The sequence below is a fragment of the Nuphar pumila genome, chromosome 5 (genome assembly GCF_984573655.1).
Source record: "Nuphar pumila chromosome 5, dmNupPumi1.hap1.1, whole genome shotgun sequence".
Classification (NCBI taxonomy): domain Eukaryota; kingdom Viridiplantae; phylum Streptophyta; class Magnoliopsida; order Nymphaeales; family Nymphaeaceae; genus Nuphar; species Nuphar pumila.
Window position 1 is genome coordinate 24104030 of NC_143253.1, and position 16790 is coordinate 24120819.

The 16790-nt window shown below is 38.9% G+C and overlaps 1 protein-coding gene across 1 annotated transcript; it reads right to left on the bottom strand.

Moving 5' to 3' along the window:
* Positions 1–7282: 7282 nt before the first annotated feature.
* Positions 7283–15532, bottom strand: LOC149837136 (uncharacterized). Its single transcript, XM_090005844.1, has 5 exons — positions 15272–15532; positions 13619–13799; positions 11673–12129; positions 8423–8503; positions 7283–7935 (listed from the first exon to the last, which is right to left on the bottom strand). Exons 1-5 carry the CDS (start codon positions 15353–15355, stop codon positions 7437–7439), a joined length of 1302 nt encoding a protein of 433 aa, XP_089861970.1. The 5' UTR covers positions 15356–15532; the 3' UTR covers positions 7283–7436.
* Positions 15533–16790: the final 1258 nt, after the last annotated feature.

The window sequence follows — 16790 nt, forward strand, 5'->3', positions numbered from 1 at the left end:
ATTTGGCTAAGGCACTAGAAAATTCTGATGTGGCCATTCTTGTTTTGCTCAAGTTCTAAAGGATCTCGGCTAGCCTTTCTAGTGTCAAGGGGGTCCTAGGGCGGTTTGTCATGGAGTTTACTGCACTTTTTACAAGTGTGGTCATCCTTCTTGCAGTAGGTGTAGTGATGCACTTGACTTTCTTATCGTTAGGTTTGGCCTTCTCACTTGTAGATTTTTCTGCTTGTGACTTGTTAAAGTGCAAATGGTTTACCAGGAATCCAAACTTTTCATATGGTCAGTGTGTTCACTCTTAGTAGGATCCATAACTCGGCATCAGCTTCCTCTCTCATGATAGTGGAGCATATCGAGTTGAGAGAGTGCAAGGGAGAGATGAAAATTTGACTCCTCAAGCTTTCATAGTTGAACCCAAGGCCCACTAGCATATGAAATATTCTTTTTTATTATTTTTTTCTTTGGATGTCCTTAAGGTCCAATGAAGAATTGGTGCATGAGTCCAGTTCATCCCATATACCATAAAGCATTCCCAAATATTCACTAAAAGGCCAATCCATTTTCTTAAGCACATGTGAGCAATGTTGTACTGCTCTATTGTACATATTTTTTGTTATGTTCTCGACACTTTCAAGGAATAGGAACCCTTCCACAGTTTTGGGCTCCATAGAGTTAAGAAGCCATGACATAACCAGATGATTATTTTATTCTCACTCTTCATAGGTTGGGTCAGAGGAATCAGGAGGTGACTTTTTCCCTGTAATAAACCCAAGTTTTCCTTTCCAAATTAGGTAAAGTCTAGCGACCTTAGACCACAACAAGTAGTTGTGCCTATATAATAGAACTGTCATAATTTTCAAACTTGGGTTTGTCTGATCTTGTACCATCACCTTACGGGGAGACCAAAGTAGAAGTGGCAGAGGACACACATGTAGTGGGCAGAACTCAGAAGCAAGAAAGGAGCAATAGTGTTGAAGATAAGAGTCTTTGCTCATCCAACTCCATTAGGATGTCCAACTCATCTAGGATATCCAACTCAATTAGCTCTTCTACACAAACCAAGGGTTGTTTAGCTTATCTATAGGACTCCTGAAGATCAGATCTCTCCCTATGTGAAGTTATCAACAAGTCTGGTCAAGAATAGTACTCCTAAAGTGAACCCACATAGGAATCCCTATTATATTTCAACACCTTCTTGTAATGGGAGTCTAAACAAGATAGACAACTCAGAGAGAGATCCCTTACCTGTATATTGTTGATTATAAATAGTGGAACCTCATACACAGATCATGCATAGAGTGTTTGAGAGTATTATCGTGGATGTAGGTGATTATACATTGAACTACGTTAAACTATCTGGTCTCTCTTTCATTGCATGCATGTGTTCTTGCTCTTTTATGGTATCAAAGCCAAGTTTGATCATGAAGAGCAGTAGCTCTACGAATCTTTTTGTGTGAGGCATCCATGGCAGAGTCTTTATCAGCTTCCTCTGTTCAGATAAGTTCCACCTCTCTCTTTGGGTTGCCTACAACACTTTCTGAACACAAAATTGACAGCAAACAATTTTCTGTTATGGGAGTCTCAATTTACTCCCTTATTATTGTTTTGTGATCTTTATGGATTCAGTGATGGATCCAAGCCCTACCCAGTCAAATATATTTTGTCATTAAATGGAAAATCTCAGGTTGTTAATCTTGAATACCTTGTTTGGCTGAGACATTATCAACTTTTGCTTAGTTGGATTATTTCAAGCATGTCTGAATCTGTTCATGCCCAAGTGGTTGAACTCAAGTCGACGTGCAAAGTTTGGAATACTTTTAAGAATTCTTATGCATAACAAACTCATTCTAAGATACTATAATTAAAAAACAACTGCATAATTTGAAATGTCTAAAAAGCATCAATGAATATTTTCAGAAAATTAGAATACTTTCTTATTAGCTTGAACTTGCTTGCCACTCAGTTGGTAAAGAAGACCTAGTTCTTCATCTCTTGAGAGGTCACCCTCAAGAATATGTTGCCTTTAAAACCTTAATTTTCACAAGTAAAGAACTTGTTACTATTGATGAACTCCACAGTCTCCTTGTTGAGGAAGCTCAATCTACATATCCAGATTATGACAATGTTACCTCTAATTCCTCTGCTAATTTCACTCATCATCAATCCTCTGGTGTACAGTCCAAACAAAATCATAATAATAACAGAGGATCTGGATATCAAAGAGGTAGAGGAAGAAATAGAGGTAGAGGTCAGGGACATGTAGATGACCAAAATTGGGGTACCGTGATGTGCTGATAAGCCTGGTCACATGGGGAAAAGGGTGTTTTCAAATCATTAGGAATGGTCCAAGGAATCAAAATAATTTTTGGAAAACTCAACCTCAAGTGTATCAAGCATCATATAGGTGAAGGAAGTTGGTACCCACATTTTGGGTGCCACTCACCACGTCACTCACGATCTGAACACTCACTCTCTACATGCTCCTTATGACCGAAAAGATTCGGTCAAAATAGATGATGGCTCAGGTTTAAAATTTTATCATATTGGATCATCTCAATTTTTTGTGCATTAATCTAAATTTCATCTTAAAGATGTTCTATATGTCCTTCATATGACTAGGCATCTTATTTCAGTAAATAAATTTGCTCTTGATAATAATGTTATGTTTGAATTTCATCCTGAATATTGTTATATTAGGGATATTGTGTCAGGGAAAGAGATCATACGAGGGATGAGCAGTGAAGGTCTTTATCAGATAGAGTTTTCTCATAATGAAGGAGTTAATAAAGGTCAGATAGCAACATTGGTAAGAGAAAGTGTCTGTAAGTTAATGTCACTAGAGGTTGGGAGTCTTGGGACACCTTGTAGTTCGTGTGGTTCAAAGTGTAGTGTGTTGGTTTGGCTTCCCTTATTGTCATGATTATACCAATTATGTGTTTAGTGCTTGTCAACAAGGAAAAAGTCATGCACTTCCTTTTACTGCATCTATGCATAAGTTTACTAAACCTCTTGAACTTATTTATTCAAACATGTGGGGCCATACTCCAGCTATTAATATGGATCGTTATAGATTTTATGTTTATTTTATTGATGCTTTTTCAAACTTTACCTGGATCTACATGATTTCTCATAAATCTAATGTTGCTAATGCTTTTCAGAATTTTAAAGTTAAAGTAGAAACTTTATTTAAAAGAAAAATAAAATCCCTACAAATTGATGGTGGAGGTGAATATAAAAGTTTATATTTTTTTCTTCGAGCCTATGGATTCACTCACAGAATTTCTTGTCCACACACTCATGAGCAGAATGGGGCAGTGAAGAGAATCATTGGCACATTGTTGACATAGGATTAAGTCTTATGAGTCAAGTTGTTGTTCCCATAAAATACTGAACTTATGTCTTTAGCACTATTATTTATTTGATAAATCATCTCCCCTCACCTATCATTAGAAATAAATCTCCTTTTGAGGTGTTATTCAAATAAATACCTTATTATAAATTTTTGAAGATTTTTTGGTGTGCTTGTTATCCATATTTGAAGGCTTATAGTTCTCATAAACTTGATTTCAAATCTGACAAGCATGTTTTTTTTGTTATAGTAACAGTCATCAAGGGTACCAATGTCTGTAAAATTGTTATTTCCCGTCATGTTGTTTTTGAAGAAGCAGACTTTTTGTTTCAAGGTTCTAACAATTTGAGTTCTATTGAGTCATTACCAAGTAATTGTTACCTTGCCTAGTTTCCTCACAGAGTCTGACACTACCTAATCTCTTACCTCCATAATTACCCAATTCACATCTTGAACCCCCTAGTTCAGAACCGTCTTCACCATTGATAGAATACTCCTCCCTCCCAACCGACCCACCAAGTCTGATCCCTGAACCATCTATTTCAAATCAGGCTTAGCTTGAATCATTTGTCCCTAATCAGCCTCTATGTACTCATGGCATGATAACCAAGTCTTAGGATGGATCTCGTATTCCTAAGATTTATTTGGCAACACCCTATCCTTTACCTATTGCCTTGATGACTCAATTTATTCAAGACTATGAACCCAAAGTGTTCAAACTAGCTAATCAATATCACATTGAAGAGATGCAATGACCAAGGAATTTGATGCATTAATGCAACTTGGACTCTTGTTCCACCACATTCATCCCAAAATATCATAGAATGTAAGTGGATTTATAAAATAAAAAGAAATCTAGATGGGTCATTAGAAAGGTATAAGGCTCATTTAGTGGTCAAATATTATGATCAAGAAGAGAGAATTGATTATTTTGAAACCTTTAGCCCTGATGTTAAACCCATGACTTTTTGAATTATTCTTACTCTTGAAACCAGACATAAATGGTCAGTTAAACAACTTGATATACATAATGCATTCTTACATGAAGATCTTAATGAAATTGTGTATGTGAAATAACCTCCTGGTTTTAAAAATATACGGTATCCAAATTATGATTGCAGACTTAAGAAAGCCTTATATGGTCTTAAATAGACGCCTAGAGCCTAGTACCAGCGGCTCAACAGTGATCTCCTTGATGTTGGCTTTGTGATTTCTTATAGTGATACCTCCCTCTTTGTTCTACAAAAGCAAGATGTGACAGTATATGTGTTGGTTACTGAAAGTTTCATATCCTTTGTTGACTCTCTTGTGCACAGACTCAGTCAATCTTTTGCAGTGAAAGATTTGGGAAATCTTTATTTTTTCTTGGGCATTGAAGTATTTTAGACTCCACAAGGGCTCCACCTTTCCCAGCGTAAATATATTATTGACTTGTTAAATCGTGCTGACGTGTGGAGCTAAAACCTATTCAAACTCCTTTGTCTTCCTCTTTACTCTGTTTGTTGGCCCTAGTACTGCTTTTCATGATCCTACATTATACATGAGTATTGTTGGGGTTCTTCAGTTTTTGACTCTATCTAGACCAGATTTGGCTTTTGTTGTAAATAAGGTGTGTCAATTTAATGTAAGGCCCGCTGTTGATCATTGGGCAATTATCAAAAGGATATAAGATATGTCAAACACACTATTGAAATTGGTCTATTAATTAAGTCATCTCAGAGTTTAGGTTTGACAACCTATTCAGATGCAGACTGGGCAGGGTGTTCGAATGACTGCAAATCTACAAGAGGCTATATTATATATCTTGGCCCAAATCTTTTATCTTGGAGTTCAAAGAAGCAACATACAATTGTCGGGTCTAGCACTGAGGCAAAGTACCGTTCAAATACAGCCATAAAACTTATTTGACTCTAATTTCTTGTGATAATGATAGTGCTACCTATGTGGCTGCTCATCGTGTGTTTCATCAATGAAGTAAACATGTTGAGATTGATGTTCACTTTGTTCATGATTGTATTCATAAGAAACAGCTTATTGTTCAACATATATCTTCTCAAGATCAAGTTGCAAACATTTTAACTAAATCGCTATCAACTGATCATTTTCATGATCTTCGGTCCAAACTCAACGTTTGCATGGGCCCGTTGTGTTTGAGGGGATGTTAAAGTCTTGGCTCGTTCATCTCCATTAGGATGTCCAGCTTAATTAGCTCTCCTATACAAACCAAGGGTTGTTCAGGACTCCTCATATGATAAGACTCCTGAAGATCAGATCTCTCCATGTGTGAAGTTATCAACAAGCCCGATCAAGAATAGGACTCCTCCTAAAGTGAACTCACATAGGACTCCATGTTATATTTCAATACCCTCTTGTAATGGGACTCCAAACAAGATAGACAACTGAGAGAGAGAGAGAGAGACGTCCCTTACTTGTATATCGTTGACAGCAAAGAACCAGAGTAGAGCAGCGCCAGCAGCGGTGGGTTCAGGCTGGTGACTTTTAACTTCTCTAGGTCGTGCAACCAATGAACCAGACCCAAATGGACACCACCGAGGAGAGCATCAGCTGGAACGATCAACGAACTCCTTGGGATGGGAGGCAGCAAACAGAGGAATACGCGACAACCAGAGAGTCGTTCAAAACAGAGGTTCATCAGTGGGTGGGACGACAACTCATGGCAACTTGGTGGTGTGCAGCGTAGAGCCAGGAAGAGTGTCCTGCTCTGACACCATGTTAAATGGTTTCAGAAGCAGTGGACGTTAGAGAGAGAGAGAGAGAGAGAGACCATGGTTCGGTCACGAACGACCTACATCCACGAGAGCCCCACCCGAAACACTATGTAAATATAATGAGAATACAAAAGGTTCCCTTGTACATAAATAGATCCCCAATGAAATCGTTCCCTTAGATGAAGGAATGTCCACCAAGGCAAGATCTCTCATTTGGAAGGGAGATCTCGTAAAATATGGAAGGGCGATGCATGAGTTGTGGACGGACAATGCATTGGACCCAAATGCTTATCTCCAATGGTCCATCCTGTGGATGAACAGTACAAGAGGCAGCTCTATCGGTAACAGCTCTGACAGATTGCCTCTGACTTGATATGCCCTCATAAAGATTGGGTGAGTCATCCAGCCATCATACCATTGGAAGTTGGAAAAGATCTTTGGTTAGGATGCAAACAAATCTTGTTTAAGATGCAAGGATAGTGACAAGTATAGGTTTTCTTTTCCCTATAATATTAATATAAAAAATGTGACACTTTGATAAGCGACAGAAACTCCAATAAAATCACAGTATATTGGAAAATGCCATGACCATGAACATGAATACATAACACTTTTTTGTTCAACTCATCAATAATATCTTAGAAAGCTAAAAAATTTCCTACTTGGTTTTCATCTATTTTACCATTTTAATTATCTATTACAATGTTTAATTCACTTAGTTTCCTAAAATTTCTCGTAAATTTGAAATTTTCTAAATATGAAAAAACTGCTGAGAAATTCATGGCCAATAAATTGTGATTTTCAATAATAACAACAAATAAGTCATACGAACCCAAGAGGGGCTGGCGTAGTGGGGTGAGGCTTTGGCTGATGGGTGGTCAAGATTTGATTCCCATGGGGCATCTCTTCTCTGCGCAAGCCTACCCCCAGCATAGGCCCTCGGAATTTTACGCCACCGGCACAATGATCATAGGTACTGTAGGCTGAGCCAGCGTGGCCAGATTCTTGTGCTGGGTGCGGCTTCTTCGGGTTATAAATAAAAAAAGACATAAGTCATACAACATACTAAGGGACAGCTTACCCACTGTACGAATGCATGCACCAGGCAAATTCTTTCGCTGGCCAGATGAAAGTTTCCTGTCAAATACTCAAAATCTCCATGCACACAAACATGCATGCATGAGCATGCGCATGCACACAAACATGCAGAGAGAGGGAGAGAGAGAATATACAATTAAATAATAATGAAGTTGGATTTTACATGGACATTCTACAAACCAACAAGAGAAAGAAGTTGCCACAATGAGTTACACAAAGGTGGACACGAAAATTTGCTAGACCACTTCACATATTATAGTCTCTAATCATGCAAACCTCAGCACAACCACTGCCATCACAGTTGCAGCCCTAAACACAATTTGATTCAGGTTTTTCTTCAGCCTCCTAGCAATCTTCTCATTCCCCACATTCAGCTTGCTTGAAGGCCTACTAACAGATACAATGGTCTCTCTCAAAGTGTTCACAGCCCACGAAACCCAGACAAGACCAAATCCAAACCCCATATTTAGAAGCTTATTTGCACTGAAGATGAATCTGCCATTGACAGCCTTGGTGAAGATAAAGAGCATGACAGCAAGACCGGTTCCAGCAATCCCAACAGAGAAATTACTAAGCATCTGTGTCAACACTGGACTGGATTTCTTCAAGGCCAAGATCAATGTCTTATCTGAATGTTTATCAACAAGCACTGTCAGCAGGTTCTCACATGCATGAAGATAGCTCTTACTAAAAATATCCCTCTCATTGATCGGTTTTCTTATGTTTCTCTTCCTCGGCAATGATTTCGGTTTGACCTTCTCAGGGCTGCATTAACAGAAAATCATGTGTTCACATTTTAATCATGATGGAGGCGAGGTGTAATTGAATTCCATCCAAGACACAGGTGTACAGTTACAACGCTCATGAAAATAGTAACTGAAATTACTTCGATCTAAGACAGGAATACTGTCACGATGCTCATGAAAAATATTAATAATACATGGTTGAATCAGTAATACAACCTTTAAAATAAGTGACAAGAATCCATAGTTCAATATGACATGGACAGCTAGCTTCAGTCTAGAATATCCTACAGTTCTTGTTCAAATTGCACACGGATCAACTTAGAGCAACACTGTCCCAATGTGAGCCAAAGTTGGCTCACCAAAGTCAACCAAGTTGCTCTAGTCCATGGATCCCAACACTCATGAGTCAAACTAAACCTTGCTTAGTAGCCAGATCCTGATCATACAGTCGGGTCTTTGAACATAATTCTTGTGCACCATAAGCTGTTTGGAGAATCAAGGCATACCTTCCTATTGGAGAGACAACCACAGCTGTCTGATTTGCAGAATATATAAAGGTTGTGGGAGCAGCCTCAATCTCATCCACTCTGAACAAAAAGAGTAAGCTAAATCAATTCAAGTTACGTTATATGGATTTTTTTTTTCTTGGACATCTTAAGCTATCCTTGGACCACAGAAGTGTAATGCGTGTACATATTTGCAACCACACATACATAAACAAGGGCAGAGATGCATAACTGCAGCATATAAGAGCGTGGAAATTAAGAAAGTTATGGTCATCATTAAAATAAATTGTAGTGCCACAAATGCACCTTCTCTATTAGTTGTAATGCAAAAAACAGTTCCAAAATTCACCTACACATTCGAGCACTTTCATTTTCTTTGGACACATTTTCTTGCCAAACAAAACAGCCTTCACACCTCTTCTCTAAAGCAAATCCCCGACACATTGACCCCATTTCCACTGGCACCATGACCACCACTGCCTTACATCCGTGGACACCAGGTCCTTCAAAATACTTTCTTTTCAGAACTCAGGTATCAACGGCAAAAACACTTGGATATATTCATCAGCAGAATACTGAAAGGTAGTATAGTTTTTCTAGACTAACAAATACAATATTTTTCTCTGTAATCCGAGTGCATGACTTGCCTCCAGAATGGCAGTTGGATTGTGTTCTTACTCACATTTATGTCTTGTAAGCTAAACAACAGAAAAATGTGACATTGTGGAATGTATAGAATATTGGACAAACAAGATAATATTTTTCGATATTAATCAGGTGCAAAAAAAAGAAACAGTTCTTTTTATGCTGCCAAAGATGGCATCATGGCTGGAAAAAAAGAAATACATTTCCTGGAAAACCTAAATAACATAATCTCAGAAGAGAGATACAGATCGAAAAATGCAAAATCATACAAGGAAGAACAATGTCTTGCAAAAAATGCCAATTTAGATAATTTCAGAGTTAGGTGTGAAGATTAGTAAATCTAAAATTTACAAGAATAAGAAACATTTGAAGGAAAGATGTCCAAGAAATCATACAGACCCAAGCGATTTCATTTTTATAAATGAAATGTGATGTAATTCTCAAAACTACAGGCAAGATTTTAATGTCTTCATCAATGTTAGCATGACCCTATATCACAAAGATATGTGGACACGAGGACGACGCTTGATGCAGGTTCAACTTGTAAATTTGAATTTTTTTAGAAATAGGACATAAGATTTTAATTTTTTTATTTTTTAATCAATAAAAAACTAAATTTTATTTTAACATTAAAATGTATTTTTATGAAATAATACTTAAAAAACTTTAAACATAATATTAAAATAATAATAATATATTGATAGTACATGTCAGCATCCATGCCCACGTGTCCGAGCATGTCCGCTCATGTCACTAGGGATGAAATAGGCATGGCCTTTTCCCAATGCATCAAAATTCAGAAAATAGAATACTGTGTGCACATACAACTGTTCATGTAGCAGTCATTGATTTTGGAAACAGTAACCATCGACCCAGAACACTATATCAATTTCTAGTTAAGACTGATTTCATCACTAAATACTGACTAACCAAAGGAGATTCTGAAGAACTACTACCCAGCTTTAGCCAAGAGGACTTGTTCCCTAATTTTCTTGCCTAAAAGATCAAGGACGATGAGACTGGCCAACCAGCACTGAAGTGTTTCGACCATAGTTGGCAAACCCGGCTAGTCAACTCGGAATCACCCGAGTAAACCCGGATCGGACCCCAACTGGGTCACCAATTCAGGACCATATGCCTCTTATGTAGGGATGGCAGTGGACTGGGGCGGGGGACAAGGTCTCCACCCCGGCCCCGTTTCAAAATCCGAACCTCCACCCCCACCTCCATCCCCGGATGGGGATGGATTTTAACCTCTACCCCCGCCTCCATCCCCGTTTCATGTCCTCCATCCCCGGTCCAAACGGGGGCAAGGCCCCGTTTCCCCTTAGTCTATAGTCATTCCTTAAAGGATTGGGGACGGGGCGGGGCGGGGAAAAGTGTAAGTCCATCCCCGCCTCCATCCCCGCACGAGGATAGATTTTAACCTTCATCCCCGCCTCCATCCCCGTTTCATGCCCTTCATCCCCAGTCCAAACGGGGCGAGGCGGGGCGGAGCCCCGTTGTCCCCCGGTCCACTGCCATCCCTACTCTTATGTGTTTTTGTCATGCATTTTGTGGTTTTAATGCATAATGTCCATAAAAGAATACTTGTTATAAAGAATCATACGTTTTTAAATCATAAATATTAACAATTATGTATAGTTGAATACTTATATGGCTTAGTCATTGATGTCATGTGCTAAATTTAGTGATTATATAGTATGGATTTTGATTTTTTCCATATCTTAACACTAGAAAATGCATAGGCCTAACTCGTCCGAGTTACTGAGCTGACCCACTGACTCGCGAGTCAAGGGTTGGGCGATCCGAATCCGAGTCACGAGTTTGTCAACTATGGTTTGGACAGAACCTGTTGTACAACATATATATCCTAAATATTATAATAGCAGAAGCAAGGGTATCAAGTGCAAAAAATTGGATGCTTTATAACTTTTTCTTAATTGACATCCTTGTCATTTGGGTTAAGAATGTAACTAAAAATTTGTAAGGGCATTTGCATAGAGTTTTCATAAAAAAATAAGTGTTACATGGCACAATGTAATTTTTTTCAAAAATTAACGAGTTACTATTTATAACCCCTCGCTCCCTCTAAAACATCTTTCTTCCCCTTCTTAATAGCCATAAAATGAAAATTATTTTATAATATTTTAAAATTATCAATATGATTTATTTTTTATTTTCAATCTTGATAAATGTATATGATATAAAGTTATAAACCTTTTTTTACCATCGGAGTTTATCTTATAGGGCCCAGCCATATGGGCAGGCCAATTATCTAGTCCACATAAAAGGAGCATATAAGTTATTCCATTCATGCAAATAAATCTGCAAGAAACCTTTTTTCTTCTTTTCCTCTTAAACAAAGTTCTTAGACAGAAGAAACAAAGAAAATCAGAAAGTTATTAAACCAGAATCTCCTATGTGAAACTTCTCTCTAATATATGCTATAGAAGATATCCATGGTGCTCTCTGAAACTCCGACACCTTCAATTGACTATGAGTAATTTGATTATCCCAAGTAATGAACAATCAACAGGTTTATTAATAACCAAGATGTTAATGTATAACAATGGTAGTTTAAGAGGTGGATAAGCAACCATACCTTGTAAAATATGGAACAAGCAGTTGTTTTTTATGGAAACTGATATTCTTTGAAAGATTAAACTCAGATATAAGAGATAGTCTGTCTTTCATCTGATCCCTTGTTCCTGTAAACAAAACTTGCCCATCCTGATGGACTGAGATCATGGTTCCACTCTCCGTTTCACATAATGAAATCCTGCATGGTTTCTGGCTATACGGCATTCCCCTTGGATAAATCAGTGAGGAATGTGTATCATTGTCCTCAAACTCACAAAGACCAATGCTTTTTGAAAGAGCAACTTGCCGTTGGCACATATCAACAGAATATGCATGAAGACCAGTGTGTTTTGACAATAACCGATGGAGGCAGCCTTCATGTGCTTCATCTCTAGGAATGATAAACTGCAGGGAGTTCTCATTGCCTATGAACTGCTCAGTGGTGCCAATATTGAGAAGCAACGAACCCGGATGGCTATCTAATTATCCAAAAACAATTAAAGAAAAGAGACTAAGTGAATGGGAAGCTCAAGCGATATAAGATAAAACTGAATAAAGAGAGACCTTCAGAGAAGGATTACTTCAATATCCAATGAGTGGATCAAAATTTGAAGACTTGGAAGGTAATTTGAATTTCAATAAACTGTGAATAAATATGAAAAAATGAAAAAAAATACAATATTAAAAATGCAATTAGCATAGAAATCCTTAATAGAATCAGAATAGTATAATGTCCACAGAAGAAAGCATCAGCAATTTCTTTAATGAAAGGGAAGCATCCCTACAATTCTGGCATGTTGTCCTACTTCTCCCCAAGAGCCATGTATAAAATACTTTTTTTTCTCGTTTTTTATACCAACACATTTATGGTGGCTGGTTAGTTAAAAGTTAAAACTGAGTTTGAGAACGATGAATGAGAGAAATGTAAACAATTTGTCCAACTTTTCAACATGAAATTTCAAAGTTAAAACTGAGTTCTAGAATGATGAATAAGAGATACATAAACAATTTGTCCAAATTTCCAACACAAAAATTCAATTTTCAGGGAAAAACACCGGATAAAGTCTTTCTGCTTAAAAAATATATTTTTAGAACAATTTGATAAATAGGTCCATAGTTTTTCAACTTATGCAAGGCTCTCTTTGAGAGCCGGTGTTGGAGCAGAGATGAGAGGGGTGACAGTAGTGGAGATGAAATAATGGGTGATGAGAGTGGAGTTCTCAACTATACCCTCATGAGGATAAGTTGAAATGGGGAGAATGGGAGGCAATCACCAGTCCCATCTCCTAAATCTGGGCTACCAAACATAGGGCTGCACACAAGCCGGGTTCAAGACGAGCTTGGGCTAGCTCAGCTCGGCTCGTTAAGAAAAACTGGTTGTTCAAGCTTGGCTTTGGCTCAAGCTCAAGCCGAAAATTTACAGCCTTTGTCCAAGTCGAGCTCAAGCTAAGCTCAGCTCAGCTCCAGCTAAACACCTTTAGTTTAAAAAGTTTTTGAAATCCATGTGTAAAAGGCTTTTATCATTCATACAGTTGAACAATGGTGGGATTCGAACCAACACCACTTCCAAAAGTGACCAACATCTTACCCATCAAGGTAAGACCTCTTTTTGTCTATGTGCAATGGTCAAAATATATACATATATGAAATCTAATATCTTTATATAGCCATGTGAGCTGAGCTTAATCAGGCTTATCGAGCTTATCCGAGCTGGATTGCCTGTTCAAGCTCGGCTTGTTTATGTGTACCGAGCCTGAGCCCTTGCTCAAGCTCTGCTCATTTATTTTTTTTAACGAGTTCGAGCTGAGCTTAAATGGGTTGATCTGGAGCTAGCTCGGTTAATTGTGCAGCCCTAACCAAACAGCAGCATAGGTCAGGGATTCAGTGAATCCCCATCACCTTCTCAAATCTGGCTCCCAAAAAGATCCTAAGAAGCATCAGCAAATGCAGAAATATGATACTGCATACCTTGAGAATCAAGGATGACAGGTTTCCCTACAGCTTCCGACAATCCAAAAGACTTCTCAAGATCTGAAAGCAGATGCACAAACTTCCATGAATCCCAAATCTGAGGTACTTTGAGCAGCACAGATCCTGGCCTCAGGGTCTCCTGTTTTGGGCTATTACATTGTAATATGGGGCGAAATTCCTATATCACCAAAAGGTCCAGTCACAACATGAGTCAAGAAAACCACAAATAAAACAGTGCATCATGTAAAAAACATGAGACAATAAGCCAAGATAAAACATAGTTATCTGCATCTTGTATCCCTCATATATACCTGTGAAACCATTGCAGCATTATCCAACCATCAAACCTTGAAGCAGAGAGGAATAACATTGAACAAACTAAAAAGTCTATTGACGAATAAATTTATGTGCTCATGTCATCCTTGGAGATTTAACATTATTGCAACCTTGAAATAGAGTTTACCACACTTTAAATGATCATGGGTGATGTTCAAATTTCACTCATTTAGTTGGAACATCTTGCCAAAAGAGAAACTCATAATAGGTGTTTCTACTCTATGTTTTTTTTATTTAGAAGTGTTTCTACTCTATCATCATCAAGCCTTATCCCTACTACATGGGGTCGACTTTAGAAGTCCTATTCTCCATTCCTTTCTATCTAGGGCTACAACTTCATTCACATTACAATTCTTAATATCACCTTCGACCACCTTTCAGTGGTCGTCCTCTTCTCCTAATTTCCTTCACTTGTATCATGTCAACTTTTCTCAAGGGTGCTGTAGCGGTTCTCTTAGCAACATGTCCAAACCATCTTAAACGACATTATCTCATCTTTTATTGATAGGACTCCTAAGCACATCTTGATATATTCATTTCTATTCTTTTCCTTTCTCGTAAATCTAGACATCCAGCTTAGAATATGCATGTTTGAGACATGCACTCTATCTTCACACATAGAGAACTGAATCAATTTGAAATATCCATTATACCAGATTCAAATACATATTCGTTCAGAAAGAAGCTCAAACTAATAAGCCAAATAGTCGATATCTACACAAAACATAACCTTTCTTTATAAACAAAATTACAGATGCAAAACAAATAAAGGGAACCAAGTAGACACATGCAGCTAAATCAATTACAGAAATCATAACTCCAAACTTCACAAATAGAGAACTGAATCAAAACTCAAGGAAACCTGAGAAAATAAACCAAAAGGCAAATCCTGAATTAGCAACACCATAACCAACTGAAGCACAAATTCCTAGTCCTGGCATCCTTGCGACCAACAAAATCCTAAAACTCAACGAAATTTTAATGATGAAGGCAAACAGAAAGGATCAATAAAACCAACAGAAAACACCACAGCACGCACAATCAATCAAAATAGAGAAGAATACGTATAACCCTCAAGCTGTAACCACCAGAAGCTAGAACACAATAGCTCTTGACACCAACATCCTTATAATCAACAAATCTCTTAAAATTCAACAAGACCATCAAGATGATAACACAAGACCAAGGTGTAGAAATACAAAAAACCTCATCATAACCAAATTAACATCGAACTCTTACCAACAAAATCCCAATATTTATCAAAGATAGAGACGTGGGAAACCAAGAAAAGGAAGGAAATGACCATCTTCATACCTTTGAAATCCGAGAAAGGCATTGGTCTGGGTAAGAGACCCCAAGAGGAAGAGAGGCGGGTGCTGTGAGGCAGAGGTCGAACATGGCCCCAATATCCCACTAGGAACAATGGAATTCTCAAACACACAGGAGAGTTTCTCTACATCCCCAAGGTGGGGATAGAGAGAGAATCTTTTGTGAAGAGTGAGATGAGTGGCAAAGAAAATGTATGGAACAGATCACCAAATAATTGTGGTGTCAACCTTCTGAGCCTTCCACACCATACGGTCGTTTCGAGGATGTACCTTGTGGTTAGGGTTAGGTGCAGCCGTGCAGTGGATATAAATGGGTCAGATCCAGGGTGGAGGTTTTGTAATTTTCGGCTGTTCCGGATCTTATTTCGATTCAAATAACCATGTATTTTAGCTGTTCCTAATCCGATCCTCGTTTGCATGCTCATGGCTCTGCACTCCTAACCAGGCTTGTACTAAAATAATTGAACCAGTTAGACCCAAGGGGTTTGGCGTAGTGGGATGGGGGCCTAGACTGTGTGACCCACAGGTTCAAATCTCATGGGCCCATGAAATGGCCAAACTTCGGCTTACCCAAGGGGTGACTGACACCCATGAGATTTGAACCTGTCCGGTCACACAGTCTAGGCCGCCATCCCACTACGCCAAACCCCTTGGGTCTAACTGGTTTAATTCTTTTAGTACTCAATTTTGACCTTGCAATGCTACCCGTGGGTTTTGAGCTTGTGACGTCCCGTCAACTTGGTGACATTTACAAGTGGCCTTGCCAGATGAGCGGAGCCCTTGTGATTGGCTATATCTAGCCGCTCCCTGGATTCCTGCTCCGACAGAACTCACCAAGTTTTGCTGCAAAAAAAAAAAATGGAAAATGGAGCTATGCCATCAAACGCGCCCTCAAATTTGAATTGAAGAATAGGTTGTGCAACAGTATTTTTTTTTGTTTTTCTCAAAGAAAAGAAAATATCTATGCTAACATACAAAGTCGATGGAGACATTTTGCATAGGGATGGCAGTGGACCGGGGGAAAGCGGGCCCCGCCTCGCCCCGTTTGGACCGGGGATGAAGGGTATGAAACGGGGATGGAAGCGGGGATGAAGGTTAAAATCCATCCCCGTCCGAGGATGGACGTGCACTTTTCCCCGCCCCGCCACGATCCCCTCCCCGACCACTTTTCCCCGCAATATCCCCGCTCCGCCCCGCCTCATCTCTGTTTGAACCGGGGATGGAGGACATGAATCGGGGATGAAGGCAGGGGTGGAGGATAAAATCCATCCCCGCCGGGGATGGAGGCGAGGGTGGAGGATAAAATCTTGAGACAGGGTGGGGGTGGAGACCTTGTCCCCCGCCCCGCCCACTGCCATCCTTAATTTTGCATGAGGACAAATGGGAGGATTCTAGAATTATGGATTAAGAAATACCTCATGGTTGGCGTGAGGCCATCAGGCATCCTTTATTTTATTTGCCTATTCGGTGGTAGACCCCATACATGGAAACCATCTTTGAATGGA

Bases quoted from the DNA above. Each gene is read 5' to 3' on its own strand.
- LOC149837136 (XM_090005844.1), bottom strand. From the start codon at position 15,355: ATGTTCGACCTCTGCCTCACAGCACCCGCCTCTCTTCCTCTTGGGGTC. The intron at 12,130-13,618 runs GTATGCAGTATC...TTGGATAATTAG, and splicing joins TGTCATCCTTGATTCTCAAG to ATAGCCATCCGGGTTCGTTG. The intron at 7,936-8,422 runs GTATGCCTTGAT...CTGTTAATGCAG, and splicing joins GTTGTCTCTCCAATAGGAAG to CCCTGAGAAGGTCAAACCGA.